The sequence below is a fragment of the Macaca fascicularis genome, chromosome 5 (genome assembly GCF_037993035.2).
Source record: "Macaca fascicularis isolate 582-1 chromosome 5, T2T-MFA8v1.1".
Classification (NCBI taxonomy): domain Eukaryota; kingdom Metazoa; phylum Chordata; class Mammalia; order Primates; family Cercopithecidae; genus Macaca; species Macaca fascicularis.
This window is the reverse complement of record NC_088379.1, coordinates 111,960,989-111,981,979: the sequence shown is the minus strand read 5'-3', so window position 1 is coordinate 111,981,979 and position 20,991 is coordinate 111,960,989. Positions and strand designations below refer to the sequence as shown.

Genomic DNA, 20,991 nt, shown 5'->3' with positions numbered 1-20,991 from the left:
CTTTGGGGGCACCGTTTATTTTGGAGTAAGTGCAAATAGGATGTCTCATGCTATACACGTGGAACAACTATCTCTAAACTTGAGCCAGTAGCTCTATCAGGATTATTAATAGATTAAATCAGATCATACATTATGTAAAACTTCGAGCATATAAATGAAAATTGCTTATTTAATATTATAGAGCCTTCTTTTAATCTAGTTTAAGCTTTACTACTATTAATAAGGTCCCTGATTAATTACCAGTTGGTATCTATATTCCCTCTTTCCTGACTTACCTCACTGTATGAGAAGGAAGGTTCTTGATGGTATGTGAGTTATTCAATCTTTAGGTAAAGAGAGGAGCCTTATTGGCTGGGTGTGGTGCCTCACGCCTGTAATCCCAGCACTTTGGGAGACTGAGGTGGGCGGATCAGGAGGTCAGGAGTTCAAGTCCAACCTGGCCAACATAGTGAAACTTCATCTCTACTGAAAATACAAATAGTTAATTGGGCTTGGTCGTGGGTGCCTCTACTCGGGAGGCTGAGGCAGAATTACTTGAACCCGGGAGGCGAAGGTTGCAGTGAGCGGAGATGGTGCCACTGCACTCCAGCCTGGGTGACAGTGCGAGACTCTGTCTAAAAAAAAAGAGAAGAGCCTTATTAATAATATGAAGATGCAGTAACAGACTTCCTCTACTCTTTAAACTGCAAGATGTCATTGAGGATGGAATCATCTTTCCTTTTTTATGCCATTGAAAATCTTTGAGTTTGATTCAGAGCTGCAGTATAAATGTATGCTGAGGCGTTTTGTCCTCTGATATTTTAGAATTTTCTTACTGTGATATTTTTACTGTGAAGTGTTCAGATTGGCATTTTCCTCCAAGTTGTATGTTAATTGTGTTTAAGGTTTGGTCTGTCTGGCTTCATATTTGGTGTGTCCTAAAATTCTCTCCTTTTCCAGATTATCTTAGAAGACCTAGGATTCCAAAAATGTTTCCCCTGGAGGACGCTGAAATGGGAGCCTTTACCTTCTTTGCCTCGGCTCTGCCACATGATGTTTGTGGAAGCAATGGGCTTCCTCTTACACCAAATTCCATCAAAATTTTAGGGCGCTTTCAAATCCTTAAAACCATCACCCATCCCAGACTGTGCCAGTATGTGGATATTTCTAGGGGAAAGCATGGTAAGTTATTTTCTTTTTTTTCCTATTTATGTTTTCTACTTTGTTACCCAAAGTTATAAATACTGTATCCACTAAATATATAAAGCTATCATCAGTTCCTGTGCACACATGTCCTTCTTTCTCTCCTCGTTTTCCCCCACCCTGCCTCACTCTCATACACTTGCCCATTTATTTGCAAATCTACTAGGTAAAATTCAAACTCTTTATTAGGCTATTGCATGCAAAAATCCTTCATCTAGTCCTTGATCCAGTCTGTGCTGTCCTCTTTCGATGTATTGCTTGTTGTTTCCATTAATTTAACCATTCATTCCAGCCAAGCTGAGTTGCTTTGAGGTTTTTTGATTCACACATCCTTGATTTTGTTCTTTGCAATTTTCTCTCACGGATTATGCTATGAGGGAGGGGCAAAGGTAACAGAAATTTATACTGAGCAGAGTGGCCAAATATACCTATCAGTAAGCTATGGGAGGAGTCATGAATATTTATGAAAGGAGAACCATGTGTATGTGCATTTAAACTTCATTCCCCTTCAAGCCGCTTCATGGGTCCCACATATAAAAATTGGCAATGTTGGCATGATCTGATGGTCACGATCCGAGGGTGGAGTTTTTCACCCTCTGACGTCAAAGGTGGAGCAAAGGACACGAAAACCCTTACTGCTCATTCTTGGTAGACTGGCCAGAACCACTCCATGGTTGGTTATCAGGCAAATGGTTGCTTATCAGGCAAAAAAGAAGGGGTAGTGTCAGACAGTTGGTTGATATCAGTTGTGAAATCTTTTGAAAGGGCTGGTTTTCGCTAAGTCCCTAGGGAAGAAAGCCTAATCATGGTTAAGAGGGTGGTATAATGAGGTAGTCTGACCCTAAATGCTATCATGGCTGAGAACTCAGTTTTCAAGGTTATTCTGGGGTCCCCTTGGCCAAGAGATGGTCCCTTTCGTCAGTTGAAGGGCTTTGAAGATTACTTTTAATTTACAGTAAACATCTAAGGAAATGAAATTTTAAGTTTAAAACTGTAGCTTCAGTAGGCTTTAGGAAGTCTGTGAACCCCTCAAATTACTATAAAATTGTATATGTGTGTATACATATGTACACATGTGTTTGCTGAATAATGAAAATTCATAGTTTTTCACAGATTTTCGAAAAGGATTCCTAATGTAAAAAAAAAGGAGGAGAGAGGGGGCTTAAAAGCACTGGTGTAGAGTATCAAGGGGTATGGAGAGATCATCTTCTTTGGAGAGATCATCTTCTTAAGGCTAACTTGAGAAGTTCTAATGTCAGGTCCTAGTCTTTTCAAAATTGATTTGACCTGCACCTAGTGTTGCACCATGTCATATATTTACCAATCAGGAGACCCACAGTCAGGGCCACTGTATGGGGTTTTGCCACACTGCATAAAAGCTTCTGGATAATGGAGTAAGTGGGAGCTGAAATCTGATTCTCTAATTTATTCTAGGGGGAGGGGTACTTTTTCTAATTTGGTTAAAGAGAACTGTGAAAACTAGTGGTAACTATATAGTAGACTATAGATAGCTCCAGCCATTTGCTGAAAGCCCAGAAAATAACTTTTGGTGAGTTAATTTTTGTTCAAAAAATAATTTTTTGCCAAAGATTTTTATTTGTTACCTGGCTTCAATGACATTAAGTAGATGTTGAAAAATTACGGGGATCATTTGGGGCTTTTTACGTCACCAAGCAATATAATAGATATTTTCAAAACCTGTATACTTCAATACCCCATTACCCTTAACTCAGCTATAGATTCTAAAAAATTGCCAGTTGTAGAGTTGGCCTATTTCCAAAACCATTCTTTCGTTGTCAGTACAGTAGTATTAACCATGGGTGGTGAACATCTGTAAAGTTGGCAGAGGCCTGTCTTTCCAAACTCTTGCCACCAAGAGCCCTTTGTTTATTCCCACTGTATCTGGAAGCCCCTTTGGAGCTTCACTTTATGTATTTGGGGTTTTTCCTCTGACCAATTTTTCCTAGGCCTTTTCTCAATTGACAAAATAGTCCTAAAGCTCCTTCTTTTCCTTCCTCTACCTAACTTGGCCTCTGTAAACACTGAATTAGGAACTGTGTTATAGCATGATTCTCTTTGGGGAGCATTCTTGCTAATTTTGCCTATGAACCTTCTTTTTGATTATCAAAATCAGGTGGGAACTGATCCCCTTAGAAACTGTAATTGTTCTACTGATTGTTGTTCTCTGAGGCCAGTTCAACGGTATGGTTAGTCCCCTTAGCCCTGTCCACCATATTGCTGTTTACTCTGCTTCCCTGACTTGCCTTGCTCCTCATGTTATCTCAGCAGCCCTCTCTGCTAGGGTAACATAGGTCATGAATATATGTAAAGTTCATATATTTTAAGTCTAGTTGTCTGAAATGAAAATATCAATTGTCATTAGGCTAGGGAATTTGATTATTTTGTTTTTATTGGCAATGTTTAACATTCTGAAAAGTTGTGTGTATGAGTAATAATTTACTGTTAGAGTAACTGCTTATGCAAAAGTCTGTTTGTTCCAAAACATTGTAGTCAGTTCAGTTGCATCTACTTTGAAAAATTTGAAAAGTTGCTGCTGAACAATCTCCTTAGTGAAAGTATTTCTCAGTGTGAACACCTATTTTTCAGTGGTGTAATACCATATAACTTTGATTTGTGTCTTCTCAAAGAATTTTGATTTTGATTCTACTTTTCCTCTTTTTTTCTGTTCTTGCTATGCAGATATCTTACTATTGTTAGTCATGCCCCTTCCCACCCTGCATGTTACTGTTAAGTCAATAACAATTAACTTCTTACTGGGAGTCACATACTCCTCTTACATGTGGTCTGTTTTAGTAACAATATGTTTTCACATATGTTAGCTCAGAAGTAAAGGCACTGTTTTCTATAGATCATTCAAAACTAATCAAAGATGATAATATTTTCTTGCTAACTCAGCAGGATGAAGTTTTTAATCTCAGGAATGGTAGACACTTTATTAGAATTTCAGAACTTTTTTTCTAGTAGAAGAAAATATCTTTAGGAGAAAAGAAGCCAGTAAACGCTGAAAATACTGTGTTAACAAATTTTATCATTTCTTTTGAGCTTGAAATCTCAGCTGTGTTTAGAAGCAGAGTGAAGATTATAAATGGTAGTACATCCTTTTTAATTTGGTATTGATTATCCAGAAATCTTTCAATGATTGCTGGTGAAATCAAGAATAAAAATTATTTTATTTGAAATTAAAGTAGAGAATAATACAATTATATGGAATGTAAGATTAATTTATTCTGTATCTCTAGCATATAAATTTTAATCTGTGTTTATATTACTTTCATAAGAGAAACAACAAATTATATAATTATATAAATTATATATGTAGTATACATTATATAAGTATATTAAAAATATTGCTGAGAATTTGTGTGCATGATTGTGGGGGCTGCTAGGCAAGTTTGAAATTCATGAGGAAGGTCATCAAGAAGGACAAGCTGAACTCTTGGGCAGAAGCTGAAGCTGTCATCCACAGGTGGAATTTATTCTTCTTCAGGGAAGCTTCAGTTCTGCTCATAGTTATTTATTTTTTATTTATTTATTTTTCAGAGACAGGAGTCTCACTATATTGCCCAAGCTGGTCTTGAACTCCTGGTTTGAAGTGATACTCCTGTCTCAGCCTCTCCTGTAGCTGGGATTATAGGTGTGAGCCAGTGTACCTGGCTTTCAGTTCTGCTCTTAAAGGCTATTAAACTGATTGAATCAGCATTATTCAGATTATCTAGGATAATTTCCCTTCAAGTAAACTGATTATAGACTTTATTCATTTGCAAAATAATTTCACAGCAACATCTAGATTAGTATTTGATTGAATGACTGGATCCTATAGTCTCGTCAAGTTGACTCATAAAACTGACCATTGCAGTGTTCTGGTACCGATACTATTCTTTAAGCATAGTATTTTTCTTTGTTGGTTTTGAACTGTATAAGCACTTATTGAGATAATCATATTTTAAAGGTGATGAGCTAGTCTCGATTTTTACTGTGAATAACAAAAGTGATGCAGTAAATGTATTCTGACAACGTTTATATTATTTTAAGGGATTCATGATTCACCTCTTTCTCTAAATTTAAAAAAAAAAACGCTACTTTTAAAAACTTTATTTTACTTTCCCTGCCCCTTATTCAGCTCCTTTATTCTTGCTTAAATGTGTGTTCTCTTCAGTTTCTTAGTGTTAACGTTGTATTAGCCTGTTTTCACGCTGCTGATAAAGACATACCCGAGACTGGGCAATTTATACAGGAAAAACCTTTAATGGATTTACAGTTCCATGCGGCTGGTGAGGCCTCACAGTCGTGGTGGAAGGCAAGAAGGAGCAATTCATGTCTTACATGGATAGCAGCAGGCCAAAAAAAGAGAGCTTGTGCAAGGAAACTCCCTCTTATATAACCATCAGAGCTCATGAGACTTATTAATTATCACAAGAACAGGGAAAGACCTGGCCCTGTGATTCAATTACCTCCCACTGAGTCCCTCCCACAACACATGAGAATTCAAGATGAGATTTGGGTGGGAACACAGCCAAACCCTATCAAACTTAAAACACACAGTTTGGGCTGGAGACACTACATCATACTTGGGGTTCCTCAAATCTTTGTTAGAAGGAAGACTATTTCGCAATTATTGTATATTCTACTCTTTAAAGTTCATCTCAGCATCACTTTTTTTTTTTTTTATAAATAATACTACTACATTGATGATTTATATTTGGCACATTATGTTTCCCAAATGCTTTATTCTGTGAAATTCTATTGTTTTTATAACATGTTATTTTTAAACAGTGGTCCAGAGATTTTAGAATGAAGACTCTCTAAAGATTTCTTTAAAAAACATAGTTCATAGTAGAAATATTGTTTTGGTTTACACTACATTATCTCTGGGAGAAACTTTGATGTTCTGCCGAGGATTATGGCTCTGCAGCATTAAAACTATGCTTAATAGTTCCATAGAATCTTGAAGCTTTGGCAAACACTTGTTTATGATATTTTGAAGGGGTTTCCAAAAGCCTGAAAAATTTTAGTTGTGCCAGATACTTTGGAAATCTCTTATAGATATGGAGAATTATGAATATCCAATTTAAAATGATTAATGGAATATGCACATTTTAATAAATTATTTTGTTTTTGTTTTACGTGAAAGTCAGTGCTACTGAGTTATACTGAGTTTATAATATGGGCATGTAATTTTCTACACAGGACAGAGCTCTGTTTAGTGACTGTGGTCGTATGAGATTCTTCATTTCTAATGGCCGCATCATGCCTTTGCTAAAGCTAATTCATTTAACAGTTATCTTTATATTACATGCCTATATGTTGTAAGTGACATTCTACACACATGTGATGCAGTACACCTGTGTGCACTAGGCACCTGTGATGTACTACTGTGATGCACCTGTGTGCAACTACTGATGCACTGCTAGGCACCTGTGATGAGACGCACCTCATTCCTGCCATCACAAAATATATTATCTGATAGGAAAAAAGATACTACAGTAGTCCCCCCTTTTCCTCAGGGGATGTGTTCCAAGAAGTCTCCTGCCACTCCCATTGGATGTCTGAAACTGAGGATTGTACAGAATCTGATTCTCATGAGTCATAATATGTTTCTATGTATGTCTTCTACTCACAAATTTAATGCCTTTTCCATCTTAGCTAGGCACTTGTCTTGCACTGTGGTCATAATTTTGTAGTTTGAGGCATGACAACAAAACTAGCATGATTTTCTTTTTTCTTAAATTTCACGAATAGAAAATTTCTTACCATACATCTTAACAACTGATTTTTTTTTCTTTCCTTATCAAGTTGAGAACTTTCACCTTTTCACTTGAAGGAAACACTTTACATCTTCTTTTTGTTGTTGTTGTTTTTAAGACGGAGTCTCACTGTGTTGCCCAGGCTGGAGTGCAGTGGCGTGATCTTGGCTCACTGCAAGCTCCGCCTCCCAGGTTCACGCCATTCTCCTGCCTCAGCCTGTAGCTGGGACTACAGGTGCCTGCCACCACGCCTGGCTAATTTATTTTTATTTTTTTTGTATTTTTAGTAGAGATGAGATTTCACCATGTTAGCCAGGGTGGTTTCCTGACCTCGTGATCCGCCCACTTCGGCCTCCCAAAGTGCTGGGATTACAAGCGTGAGCCACCACACCTGGCCACGTCTTCTTTTTGGCATATATTAATTGCTGGTGAGAGATTTCATTATGCTACTCAGAATGGCATGCAATTTAAAACTTAGAAATGGTTTATTTCTAGAATATTCCATTTAAAATTTTTGGAAACTGCAGAAAGTAAAACCATGAATAAGTTGGAGTTATTGATGATGCTGGCTGGACCAAAATAAAAATGCATACAAATTATTAGAGTTGAAACAAGTGCTACGAAAGAAAATTAAAATGTGGAATAGAGTATGTTGTAGGAGAGCAAATCAATGTTGGGAGGTCCAGAAAAGTGTCCCTTGAGGAAGTCACATTTAACTGAGCCCTGAATAATGAATAATAATAAAAGCTAACAATTAGCTAGTGCTTGTTATGTGCCAGACACTATTCTAGGCTTTTATTATATATTAACTCTTTTCAACCTCACAACAACCCTGTGAGGTAGGTGGCTATTCTTCTCTTCATCTTACAGAAAAAAAACTGTCATAGAGAGGTTAGAAAATTTCCCTGAGGTCACATAGTTAATTAGTAGTAAAACTGGGATTTGATCCCAGACGAAATAGTCTATACTCTTTACGACTATGTGGGAAAGATCATTTGAGGCAGTAAGAACCCATGTGTAAGTGCCCTAAGGCAGAAAGCCAGAAGGAAGATCAGTGTGATGGAAGTTGGTAAACTAAGATAAAATAACATAGATGAAGCTAGAGAGGGAGTTCCATATTCAGACTTCTTATGATTTTATCACTTGGGCTTTAGTGTGAAAATATGTTGGAAAGAAATAAGAATTAATGTGAGAAGATCAGTTAAAAGATTGTTGTAGTTCTCTAATGAGATGATGCTGGCTGGGCCCAGATTGTGGCAGATGGAGCAAACTATATAGATTCTAGAAATATTTGAGAGATAAAAATAGCAGCCCTCTGTTTATTTAGATTTGAGAAGGGGAGATTACTGTTTAGTTTCTAGCTAGAGCAGTTGACTGGATAGTGATATCATTGACTGAAATAGTATTAAAGGGGACAGACTTTAACAGTAAATTATAAGTTGAGTTTTGGTTCTCTTGAGTTTCACGTGACTTTTATATTAAAATCCTGTAATATGGGCTATAAAAGCCTGCAGTTCAGAAGAGAGTGTTGGGCTTGCAATAAAATCTCAGAGTTTTTCAGCCTTGGGAATAGATGAGAAAACAGGAAAAAGACCCTGAATCAAAGGTGGAGAAACTGGTAGCATTTCAATTTGGGTAGAAGAGGTAAAGATTTACAGAGGATACTGAGGGGAGGGAGCCAGATAAATGTAAGGAAAATGTACAAGGGCCGGGCGCGGTGGCTCAAGCCTGTAATCCCAGCACTTTGGGAGGCCGAGGCGGGCGGATCACAAGGTCAGGAGATCGAGACCACAGTGAAACCCCGTCTCTACTAAAAATACAAAAAATTAGCCGGGCGCGGTGGCGGGCGCCTGTAGTCCCAGCTACTCAGGAGGCTGAGGCAGGAGAATGGCGGGAACCCGGGAGGCGGAGCTTGCAGTGAGCGGAGATCGCGCCACTGCACTCCAGCCTGGGCAACAGCGTGAGACTCCGTCTCAAAAAAAAAAAAAAAAAAAAACGAAAATGTACAAAACGTGGTAAGATGAAAAGCAAAGGAATGCAGCTTCTTGTTTTGGTTTTCTGATAAGGTTGACAGCTTTTTTCTTCTGGAATTTTACCATTGTACTAAATTGCTTGGAGCTTACCTTTGCATACTCTTTTCTTTATTAAGTAAATAACTTGACCTTTTATTTCATGGTTTCCTTTCCTTTTTCTTTTTCTTTTTTTCTCGTTAAATGTTCTTTTAAATTTAATTTTCTTTAAATTCCTGTTAAATATTCCTGTTCACCTCCCTCTCTAGTTTCATCATTTGCTATTTCATTTTATTCCTATTCCTCTACGATTGGAATCTTTTATCCGAAAATGATAATATTCATATATAGCATTTTTAATTTTTGTGTTTCAGATCATTCTGTATAATCCCATTTTGCTAGACAGAGTAAACTTAGATATGATCCAAGATAATACTTTGCTCCGACACTTGACATGTCTGCCTGAACACAATTGTCCATCTCTCCTTCCCCTATTCAAGACCATACCTTAATCCAGTCATTACTGAACTATTTTATATACTAGATTTCTTACTCTGAACTCCCTCTTTCCCATCTTCTTCTGTCTCTTTTTTCTACCTTGGCTACTTTTTCACTTTCACCAAATTTTCATTTTACAGTTATCATTATTCCTAGTTTCTTTGCACCTTTACTTTATCTAGTCTCAGTCTGTCATTGTGTTTTGTGTTAAACTTCTTCCTTATTTTACTTAGAATCCATTTTGCATAGATACTGACAACACTCCAACTTCTTTTGAACCAAACTCCTCAAATAACCTTGTCAAATCCCCAAAAGCTTGGAAACCCAGTTGTACTTTTCTTTTATTCCTCTTAGATTCATTGTCAAACATCATGTTACTGACTTGGGATAATGGATGAGGCAAAAAAAAGTATGGACTAGCCCTTAGAACTGTGCCATCTTGATCAGTTGATCTGTGGGAAAATAAAAATGACATCATAATGTTGATCATGTCTACCACTGTTTTGTATTATTTAATCTCAGCAGACCCTATGATGTTACAAACTACAGTTGACCCTTGAACAACATGGGTTTGGATGCACACATCCACTTAAATATGCAGATTTTTTTTTCCAGTGAATTTATATTGGAAAATTCTTTGGACATTTTTGACAATTTGAAAAAACTCATTGATGAACCATGTAGCCTAGAAATATAGAAAAAACATAAAAAGGTGTGTCATTAATACATAAAATAAATGTAGATACTATTCTATTTATGTGTTGTCAATAAGGCTTCCAGTCAAGAGTAGGCAATTAGTAGTTAAGTTTTGGGAGAGTCAAAAGTTATAGGTGATTTTTGACTGTGTAGGGGGTTGGCACCTTTAAGAAACCCCTGCGTTGTTCAAGGGTTAACAATAATTCTAGGTTGATTTTCTTTCTCTGTAGTTATGATTTGGATCATTTCTACTTTTTTCCAAGTTTCTGAATGCAATTTCAAAGATGTGTGTTTAAAACCAGAGTGTCAGGCAATCTGTACCTAACTCCTTACTTTCCCCTTCTTTCAAAATTCTTTATATATTAATCTAATCTTTTACTTCTTTCTTCCAATCTGTGTCAGAAGAAGGGTGAGTTATTTTTTCCCCAAGGACAGTCTTTACGCCTGTTTTCCCTGATGGACATAAGAAAAACTCTAGCGGAAGAAAAATACAAGATAAAAAAAAGTTATTGTTTTATTAGATGTTTATTATCCTGTATACTTGGTAATAATGTAGTTAATATAGAGTTTGAAAAGCTCTTTTAAAATATTGTTATGGGTGTTATATGTTAATGTCATCAGTGGAGAATATTATTTTGTTTTTAACATGTCATATTGATAAAATATAACATGGGTTTGCTTTGTTTTACTCAGAACGACTAGTGGTCGTGGCTGAACATTGTGAACGTAGTCTGGAAGACTTACTTCGAGAAAGGAAACCTGTGAGGTACTGTAGAGTATCAGAACAATTAAATGAAAAGCAGAACTTGGCCAACAAAAATGCGTTTTGTTTAAACTGCAGGGTTTTGGTTTCTTTTGTTACTTAATGATAAATGTAGGTGCAAATTTTCATTTGAGAAAATTTAATTTACAGATTACCTAGGAATTCAATGTTAACATAGTCCAGTGTTCATCTTTTGTGAGGTAGGCATTCTCTGAAATATTTCAAAAAAATACTTCAAAAGGGGATATATGAACATTTGAAACTTCTTAGTACTAAGCATTTCAGTAGCTGGGATTAAGATTATTTTCCTGTATTTTTAGTAGAGAGGAGCTTCACTCTTTTGGCCAGGCTGGTCTCAAACCCTTGACCTTGTGATCCACCCACTTCAGCCTCCCAAAGCGCTGGGATTCCAGGCATGAGCCACCGCACTGGGCATGGTGGTGCATGCCTGTAGTCCCAGCTACCTGGGATGCTGAGGCAGGAGAATTGCTTGAACCAGGGGAGCGGAGGTTGTGGTGAGCCGAGATGCACCACTGCACTCCAGCCTGGGCAACAGAGTGAGACTCCATCTCAAAAAAAAAAAAAAAAAAAAAAAAAAAAAAAAAAAAAAGGATTATTTTCCTGAAAGGAACACCTGGTAACTTCAAATAGGATACTTGTATTCCTAGGCACACAGTGAACTGTGTTAAATAAAGGTCACATTGAAGAGTAGGGAGAAATACTAATCATAGCTTAGATATAATTTAATGATACAGTTTAAATGCAATTGTTGCAAAGACTCAATAAATTTACTCTCTTGGCAAGGAAAGTATGTGGTCTAAACTTTTATTACAAATATACTATTAAATTAACTTCTTCACAGATTTTCTGAAGTGACCTTAAAATTATCAAAAATCTTTTTTAATGTATAAATCACATTGTATTAAACCAATAAAATATCTTGCCATGAGTGTTTATAGAATTATAATTATCCATCCTAGTTTTGAAAAATATTGTTACTCTGATTAGTTAATAGCTTTCCATTACCACAATATTCTAGATGAAAAATCTTTTTCAAGGAAAGAAAAATATTTATCTTAATAATTGGTAGTAATTTGATAGAAGCAAGACAAATAAATTGAATAAAAGTGCTATTATTGCTCTTTTAAATGATTTGGTTTTTGGTGGCCTCTGGAATGAAAAATGCAGATACCATGTATATACCAGCAGTCCCCAACCTTTTTGGCACCAGGGACCGGTTTTGTGAAAGACAGGTTTTCCATGGATGGAGGGTGGAGGGATGATTTCAGGATGATTCAAGTGCATTACGTTTATCGTCTACTTTATTACTATTTTTATTCTATTGTAATATGTAATGAAGTAATTATACAACTCACCATAATGTAGACTTAGTGGGAGCCCTGAGCTTGCTTTCCTGCATCTAGAAGGTTCTATCTGGGGGTAATGGGAGACAGTGACACCCAAAGTCTGTTGCTTATGTTCAGTCTGCTCTGTAATCTCGTTTTGGTTTGGTTTGCTGTCACTGCAGAAAACCCTGCTTCACAAAGATAGGATGTTGGAAATGGAAGCAGGCTTTTCAGTGCTTTTGTGCCAGTCTCGGGATATTCTGTCTTGATTTTAATCTAGAATGTATGGAGATTTGATATTGTCGAGTTGATCCTCTTCTAGCACAGATGAAGTCAATTCACCTGGCTTATTCACAAATGGCTTGCGGATCTATTCCTTCCCAGTTCAAGGGTCCTTTGTGGTTGGGAAGTAATGTTTAAACTCTTTTGAAAGCTGAGATAAGTGATCCTGCACCAGTTGGGAGAAAGAAGGCCGTGGCTCAACCTCTTTCAAAATCTCTGCTAATGTTTGAAACATGTCAGAAATCCCAGTGTTCACTCACCACCCCCATAATTCCAGTTTAGCTTTAAATGCGGCCACTTTATCTGTGGACTTGAACACAGTTGTTCTCTCCTGAAGTGACAGATTGAGTTTGTTGAGCAGGTTGAATATATCACACAAGGAGGCAAGCTTTTTGACCCATTCTTTGTCACTGAAATGTGCTGCCAGTGGTGACTATTTTTCTAAAAGAAATCTCTGGAGCAGCTCTCATAACTCAAAACTCTGGCCAGCGATTCACCTTTAGAAAGCCATCAACTTCTGTGTTTAAGAGAAGACGTGTGTACTCTGTGTCCATCTCCTTACAGAGCTGAGTGAACAGATGTGAGTTAAGGGCATGCACTTTTTTTTTTTTTTTTTGAGACGGAGTCTTGCTCTGTCGCCCGAGTAGCTGGGACTACAGGCACCCACCACCACGCCTGGCTAATTTTTTTGTATTTTTAGTAGAGACGGGGTTTCACCGTGTTCGCCAGGATGGTCTCGATCTCCTGACCTCGTGATCCACCCGCCTCGGCCTCCCAAAATGTTGGGATTACAGGCATGAGCCACCGCGCCCGGCCGGAATAATATATTCTTTTAAATAAAAATCAAAGATTGGTGACATTATAAAAATTATAACTATAAAAACACATTTATTAAATAAGGTTAAACTATTTCTAAATACATATAAAAGTTATTCTTACCTATAGTCATATTAGACTTTTCTAAAGAAGGATGTAAGGCTATAGTGTACATCAGGGTTTCTCAAACCCCAGACCACAGACTAGTCCTAGGCCCTGTACCTAGGACTACACAGCAAGAGGTGAGCAGCAGGCAAGCCAGCAAAGCTCCATCTGGGTTTACAGTTTCTCCCCATCGCTGCATTACCACCTGAGCTCTCTGCCTCCTGTCAGATCAGCAGCAGCACTGATATTCATAGGAGCACGAACCCTACTGTGAACCATGCATGTGAATGATCAGGGTTGTGGGCTCCTTATGAGAATCTAATGCCTGATCATCTAAGGTGGAGCAGAGGCAGCGAAGCTAGTGCTGGGGAGTGGCTGCAAATACAGATTAACATTAATACAGAGGTTTGATTGCACAGAGACCATAATAAATCAATTACTTGCGGATTAATCAAAACCCTGTCAGTGAGAAGCAAGTGACAGTTAAGCTGTATCTGGTGGCAGGCTTTAGAGTGGCAAGTGAGTTGATGTACTTCAGTTGTACAGCTGCATCTGGTGGTAGGCTTTAAGTCAAAATGCAACATTCATTTCAGTCTGCACATGGCCTGCCCATTATTTTATTTATCACTTCTATCTGCACCTCCTTCCTGCACGGCACACTTGTCTCAGTCACAGTTTTGATAAGCCTACAAGCTAACCCCAGTCACAATGAGTAAAAACCAAACATCACTGGAGACCTTCTTTAAAAAGGGGGAAAGACTCAATGATGAAACAGCAGAAGACTCTAAGACTGCCAGCAAAAAGAAGCTTCATTTAAAAGAAAATACCAACAGTCCTACTTAAATTATAGGTTCATTGCAACAGGTGATTCACATTCTCCAAGTCTGCTTTGTATATGTGGCGACCAGCTATCCAATGAAGCCATAAAACCTTCAAAACTGCTTTGCCACATGAAGACGAAGCAGCCTGTATTAAAAGACAAGTCTTTGGAGTTTTTCAAAAGAAAAAAACATGAACATAAAGAATAGAAGTAATTATAGAAAGCCACTACTTCATCAAATGTATTGACACTAAGAGCATCATTCTTAGCGACTAACCACATAGCTAAGAAGCCCTTTACTATCGGTGAAGATTTGATACTGCCTGCTGCTAAGGACATCTGTCATGACCTTTTAGGAGAGGATGCCGTTCAAAAGGTAGCACGTGTTCCTCTTTCAGCTAGCACCATAACTAGACAAACTGATGAAATAACAGAGAATACTGAGGCACAATTGCTAGAATTAATGAGTCACCATGGTACACAATCCAGGTTGATGAGTTGACCGATGTTGACAACAATGCAACAATGCTTGCTTTTGTGCAATATATTTTTCAGGAGGATATGCATGAGGATATGTTATGTGCACTTTTGTTGTCAACAAACACCACAGCTGCAGAACTATTCAAGTCTTTGAATGATTAAATATCAGAAAAACTGAATTGGTCACTTTACGTCAGTATATGCACAGACATAGTGGCTGCCATGACTGGACGGCTTTCTAGTTTCACTTCACAGGTCAAAAAGGTTGCTTCTAAATGTGAGTCTATGCACTGTGTCATCCATAGAGAAATGCCGGCTAGCTGAAAAATGTCACCTGAACTTAATAATGTTTTGCAGGATATGATTAAAATTATCAACCTCATTAAAGTACATGCCCTTGGCCAAGTGCGGTGGCTCACACCTGTGATCCCAGCACTTTGGGAGGCCAGGCTAGTGGATCATGAGGTCAGGAGATTGAGACCATCCTCATTAACACGGTGAAACCTTGTCTCTACTAAAAATACAAAAAATTAGCCAGGTGTGGTGGCTGGCACCTGTAGTCCCAGCTACTCAGGAGGCTGAGGCAGGAGAATTACGTGAACCCGGGAGGCGGAGCTTGCAGTAAGCCAAGATCTCACCACTGCATTCCAGCCTGGGCAACAGAATGAAACTCCATCTCTAAATAAATAAATAAATAAATATATTATTCATTGCTCACTAGTTCAAATTTACACTTTAACTTCAGGCCCCTGCTGCTAAAAAGCAATTTTCTTTAAAGGTAGTTGATGTTAAAATTGAAAACCAATTATGCCCACAACTGTAGGTAAGAAAAAATATTTTAGTTGAGGCTGGGTTAAATTTGTGTAAAGATTTACAATGCAACATGTAAGATGAAAATATGCATTTACAATGCAATGTGTATGATGCAATATGCCCTTACTAGTTAGGCAACCTTGGACAAGTCTCTTAGTCATTTTCCTTATCTGTAGAATAAGGAGTTTTACTGATCAAGAGATCATTGTGAAACAAGTTATTCTCAACTTAATGTTTTATTTAGTATGCATCATATCTGATAATACATTGATCAATTGTCTTTTTTTTTTCTTTCTTTTTTTTTTTTTTTTTTTTTTTGAGACAGAGTCTTGCTCTGTCACCCAGGCTGGTGTGCAGTGGCACAATCTCAGCTCACTGCAACCTCCGCCTCCCGGGTTCAAGTGATTCTTCTGCCTCAGCCTCCCGAGCAGCTAGGACTACCGGCATGCCCCATCATGCCCGGGTAATTTTTGCATTTTTAGTAGAGACGGGGTTTCACCATATTGGCCAGGCTGGTCTCAAACTCCTGACTTCATGATCTGCCCGCCTCAGCCTCCCAAAGTGCAGGTATTACAGGCGTGAGCCACCATGCCTGGCTGATCAATTGTCTTTATAAATGTAATTTGTTATATTTTAGTAGACTAATATCTTAGCCTACTATTGCTCTTTATTTAAATGGTAGATTTCTTGACAGAAGAACCTATGGCAAGTCTACATTTAAAACTTCAGTGCTATAAAAAAGGTTAAATTATTATAGAAACATCTATTTTATGATCCAGCAATTCCAGTCCTAGGCATAAGGCCTCCTTAAGTTTTGTACTATAGTACTTTATTTACCTCACTCTAGTCCAAGCTCTGTCTAGGTGTTTATCCAAGAGAACAGAAAAATACATGTCCACCTATGCAAAAAGATTTGCATAAGAATGTTCCCAGAAACATTCTTCATTATAGCTCTAAATTGGGTAGAACTCAAATGTCCATCGACAAGAGAATGCATAAACATGGTACAGGTTGAGAATTCTTTATCCATAATATCTGGGACCAGAGGTGTTTCGGATTTAGGATTTGTTTTCCCCAGGTTTTGGAGTATTTGCATTTACATAGTGAGCTGTGTTGTAGATGGGACTGAAGTGTAAACACGAACTTCATTTATGTTTAAATGATAGCTTATACACATAGCTTGAGTGTAATTTTAGGTATTATTTTAAATAATTTTGTGCATGAAGCAAAGTTTGCACTGAATACTTATGTGTGGAATTTTCCACTTGTGGTGTCACATTGTTACTCAAAAAGTGTTGGATTTTGGAACATTTTGGATTGCAGATTTTCAGATTAGGGATGCTCAACCTGTATGTTAATCAACAATGAAAAAGAAAGAGCTACTGGTACATACAATATGTGGATTAACCTTATAAATATTATGCTGAGTTAAAGAAGCCAGACATAGAAGATTATCAGTATTTATCTACAGCGATAGAAAAACAGTGCTTTATTCTGTTAGAGAGTAAGGGGTAATTCAAGAACTGGTTCAAAATGGCCTTGAGGGAACTTTTTAAGGGGATGAAAATTTTTATATCTTGATCAGATGTTACTTATATGGTGTATGTGTGTCATAACTAAATGAAATATGTACTGAAAATGTATGCATTTTACCTATGTAAATTATATGTTAATTTAATTTAATTTTTTTTTTTTGAGACAGAGTCTTGCGTTGCTGCCCTGGCTGGAGTGCGGTGGTGCGATCTCAGCTCACTGCAAGCTCTGCCTCCCAGGTTCAAGCGATTCTTCTGCCTCAGCCTACTGAGTAGCTGGGACTACAGACATACACCACCACACCCAGCTGATTTTTTGTATTTTAGTACAGACAGGGTTTCACTGTGTTGCCCAGGCTGGTCGCGAACTCCTGAGCTCAGGCAGTCCTCCCACCTTGGCCTCCCAAAGTTCTGGGATTACAGACCTTAATTTTTTTTTTTTTTTAAAGGTTGTTGAGTTATTCACTTGGCTTGAGTTCTCAATCCCTCATAGAAAAATAGTATTGTATTGTTAATGAAGATGTCTGAGCCACTGACTTTTTTGTATTTTTTGGTTTTTAGAAGAAATAGTATGAATTAGTTATTGCTTAACAAGTTACCTCAACACTTTGTGGCTTAAAACAACAGTAAAAATTTATTATCTCATATAATTTTTTTGGGTCAGGACGTAGGAATAACATAACTAGATGGTTCTAACTCAAGGTCTCACAAGGTTTCAGTCAAGATAACAGCTGGACCTACAGTCGTTTGTTATAAAAGCTTTACTGGAGTTGAGTGATCTGTTTCTAAGATGGTTTACTTATAAAGAAGGTGCTAGTTGTTGACAAGAGGCTTAATTCTTTTCTACATTGAGGGCCTTTCCACAGGCCTCTTGATATGCTCCAAGCATGGTAGTTGACTTCTCTCAGAAGTGAACAATCTCAGAGTGAACAATCTAAGGAAAGAAAACAAGGTGGAAGCTACAGTTCCTTTGGTGACCTAGTGTTAACAAACACACACTGTTATTCCTGCAATGCAATATCCTATTAGCTTACACAGGTCAGCCATTAACTGTTTTCTGTGTTGGAGAGGATTACTCAAGAATGCACATGTGAATTTCATGAGTCATGGCTCATTGGGGGCCATCATGGAGCCTGGCTACCACAAATGTCTTAGAAACCATACAAGTACTTTTCAGAAAACACTCCTACAAAACAGGAGTGACATGCTAAATCAATATTAATGCTAACTGAAAAATAGCTAGAGTTCTTAAAATTGTTCATATTTGTTTAAAGTATTTGGGGTAGAAAAAAGGAAGGAGTATACACTAAGAATAGGGGGTAGAGTATTAAGGGAATATCCAGAAGTCCCACAGGTCAAATAGGGTCTTTATGGACGTGGCTATCATCAGAATTGCTGTACATCCTGAAAATTGATGTTATCCATGGTCTTGTGCTCCTAAAAGTTCTGGAACACCCTGAAGTTCCAGAGGACCCCATAAACCACAATGAGAGCAGTCCTCTGGTCATTAGGATGGTAGTCTCTTATCTCCACATTTCTCCCTTTGCCTGTATATGGTCCTTCTTTTACTTGGTAAAGGAACGGAACTGAGGCGAAAGAAGTTGGTGATTCAAAAGATAAATTTCCATTTTCATTGTTTTACCTCAACTCCATTCCACCCCACTGCCCCACCTTTTTTTTTTTGAGACAGGTTCTCGCTCTGTCACCCAGGCTGCTGGAGTGCAATAGTGCGATGACTGCTTACTGCAGCCTTGACCTCCTGGACTCAAGTGATCCTTCCACCTCAACCACCCTAGTAGCTAGGATCACAGGTGTGCATCACCATACCTGGCTGTTTTTTTATTTTTTGTATAGACAGGGGTTTCATTATGTTGCCTAGGCTGGTCTTGAACCCAAGTAATCCTCTTGCCTTAGCCTCCCAGATGTTGGGATTACAGGCACAGGCATGAGCCACCACCCCCCAGCCTTTTTAAAAATGTTTTTGAACTCTGAATTGTATTATATAAGGATACAATCAATATTGCTTTGCCAGTGTGATTAAATCATTAGCTCATGAAAAGTTCTGCATTTCTGTGCTTACCATTTTTTATCTTTCTTTGAAAGATGGCAAATCTTGTAGCAATGAACATCAGTAGTTTCTTCAGTGCTTTTGCATTTGTCTTCATGAGGATAAAATACTATAGATGGAAGCACATTCTTTGAGGATGTATGTGAACACAAGTAGGATTAAATGTAAAATTTATATGATCTTTTATGCCATTTACATTTTCTATATTTATTTTAAATAGAACATATAGTAGCCTTAATAGGTCTTTCCATTTTTTCCAGTGAGATGTATTTAAGCATTTGTGTAAATAAAGTACTATTTTTAAATTATTCTGGTAATAGACTAAAAGTCAGTATTTTCTTTGTACATTTTGGAATATAACATTCAATACTTACTGCCTTTTAGTAGGAATGATTCTTTTAGGTTCAGTTCCAAGTTGTTATCTGGTCCATCCATCTAAATTAGTTTTGCTGAGAACTATTTGACTTTTGCACATATTTGGATTACATTAGTCTCCAATAACAGTGCAGGTATATGTGTAGAGTTGCTGTGCTGCAATTTTAATTAATTCTGTGACCTGTTTATGAAAGTGAGAAGATGTTCTTAAGGTTTATAAATTAGTTCTTTCCTTTACTTCCAAAAGTAAGCACCTGCACCTGCAAGAAGGGCTGATGTAAACAGGAAACCTATTTAGATGGGTTTGCAATTTGACATTTGTGATTTTTACTTATTCCTCTGTCTATAACTGTTGCAAAACCATAAGCTGCCAGTTGTCTGGTCATAATTTGCAGTTGATTTTCTAAACGTAAGCATCATTCAAGGCATATATCTTACTTGATATATATTTTGAAGAACATTTTAAATATTTGATAAAAATTTTAAATCTTTGGTGGGACAGGGATTGGGGAATGAAAACTAGGAACTTAGAGAAGAGTCTGTGTCAATTTGCTGACTTTTTTTCATGACTGATTTAATATTGAACTAAACAATATTATACTAAAATGTCATAGTAGTAATTTGCTACTACAACTTAAGCCTGTCTTGAAGCTCCAGATCTCACTAGAAAATCAAGCATTCTTTCTTAGTATTAATGGCCGTAAAACCCTTTTGAGAATTTATATTATAAAAGCAGAACGTAAGTTTGTGTTATGAGGTGTTACCAGGTTAGTATTTTATAGAGTAATGTTTTTTGTGTGGCTAGTTGGCTAACCTTAAAGGAGAAAAATATTCAACATTTTCTTTAGAATCCATTCAGGCTTTAATATAAGGAATTAATTTTGAGACAGCTGCTGTCTTTCCAGTGGCTTTTATGTTATCTGTGCCAGAGTTCATTCTTGCCAACATTTCTCTTCAGTTCATGTTAAATGATCACAATTATTTTTTGAAAACATAGAATTATAAAATTAAACTCCTGTAGTGATTAGGTTTCAAGAAAAAAGTATAGCATTTAGATTTGTTTGAAGTCATCTCACATTTAGTGCCTGTTTATCTACCTAATGCTACCCTAAAGCCAGATTCAAGAGACTAAGAAGTGGAGAAATTTAGATCTCAACTCCTCTTTGAAATGCTTTCCAGAGAATATTTAAAAAACAAATATACTTTTATCACTGCTATCAAAGCAGGCATGAGGAAATTGTTTTTCTTTTAAGTCTAGGTGCTGTGTGGAAAGTATTTCTCTTTTGCGTTAGAATTATTCAGAGCATGTACTTTTGCTTAACCTATAAAAGTATCAGCAAATGTAGCTCATGGACAGATATTCAGCAGAGTTTTGGTACTTGTAGTAGTTTCCACATTGTGTTAAATTTGCAAGTGAATGCAGGGTGGGCAGTAGAGCCAT

At 37.3% G+C, this 20,991-nt stretch overlaps 1 protein-coding gene across 7 annotated transcripts in view; it reads left to right on the top strand.

Moving 5' to 3' along the window:
* Positions 1-20,991, top strand: part of TBCK (TBC1 domain containing kinase) — a 241,420-nt gene that overhangs the window by 6,552 nt on the left and 213,877 nt on the right. For 4 of the 7 annotated variants that reach the window (XR_012434997.1, XM_005555619.5, XM_005555620.5 and 1 more), the window contains exons 2-3: positions 940-1,161; positions 10,844-10,916. Coding sequence is in view for 3 of the 7 variants with exons in the window: in XM_005555619.5 (XP_005555676.3) it covers positions 969-1,161; positions 10,844-10,916 (266 nt within the window). In the remaining 4 variants the exon portion in view is untranslated. The remainder of the gene's footprint in view (positions 1-939; positions 1,162-10,843; positions 10,917-20,991) is intronic. The other 3 variants (XR_012434998.1, XM_074040263.1, XM_074040264.1) reach the window with 1 other exon arrangement.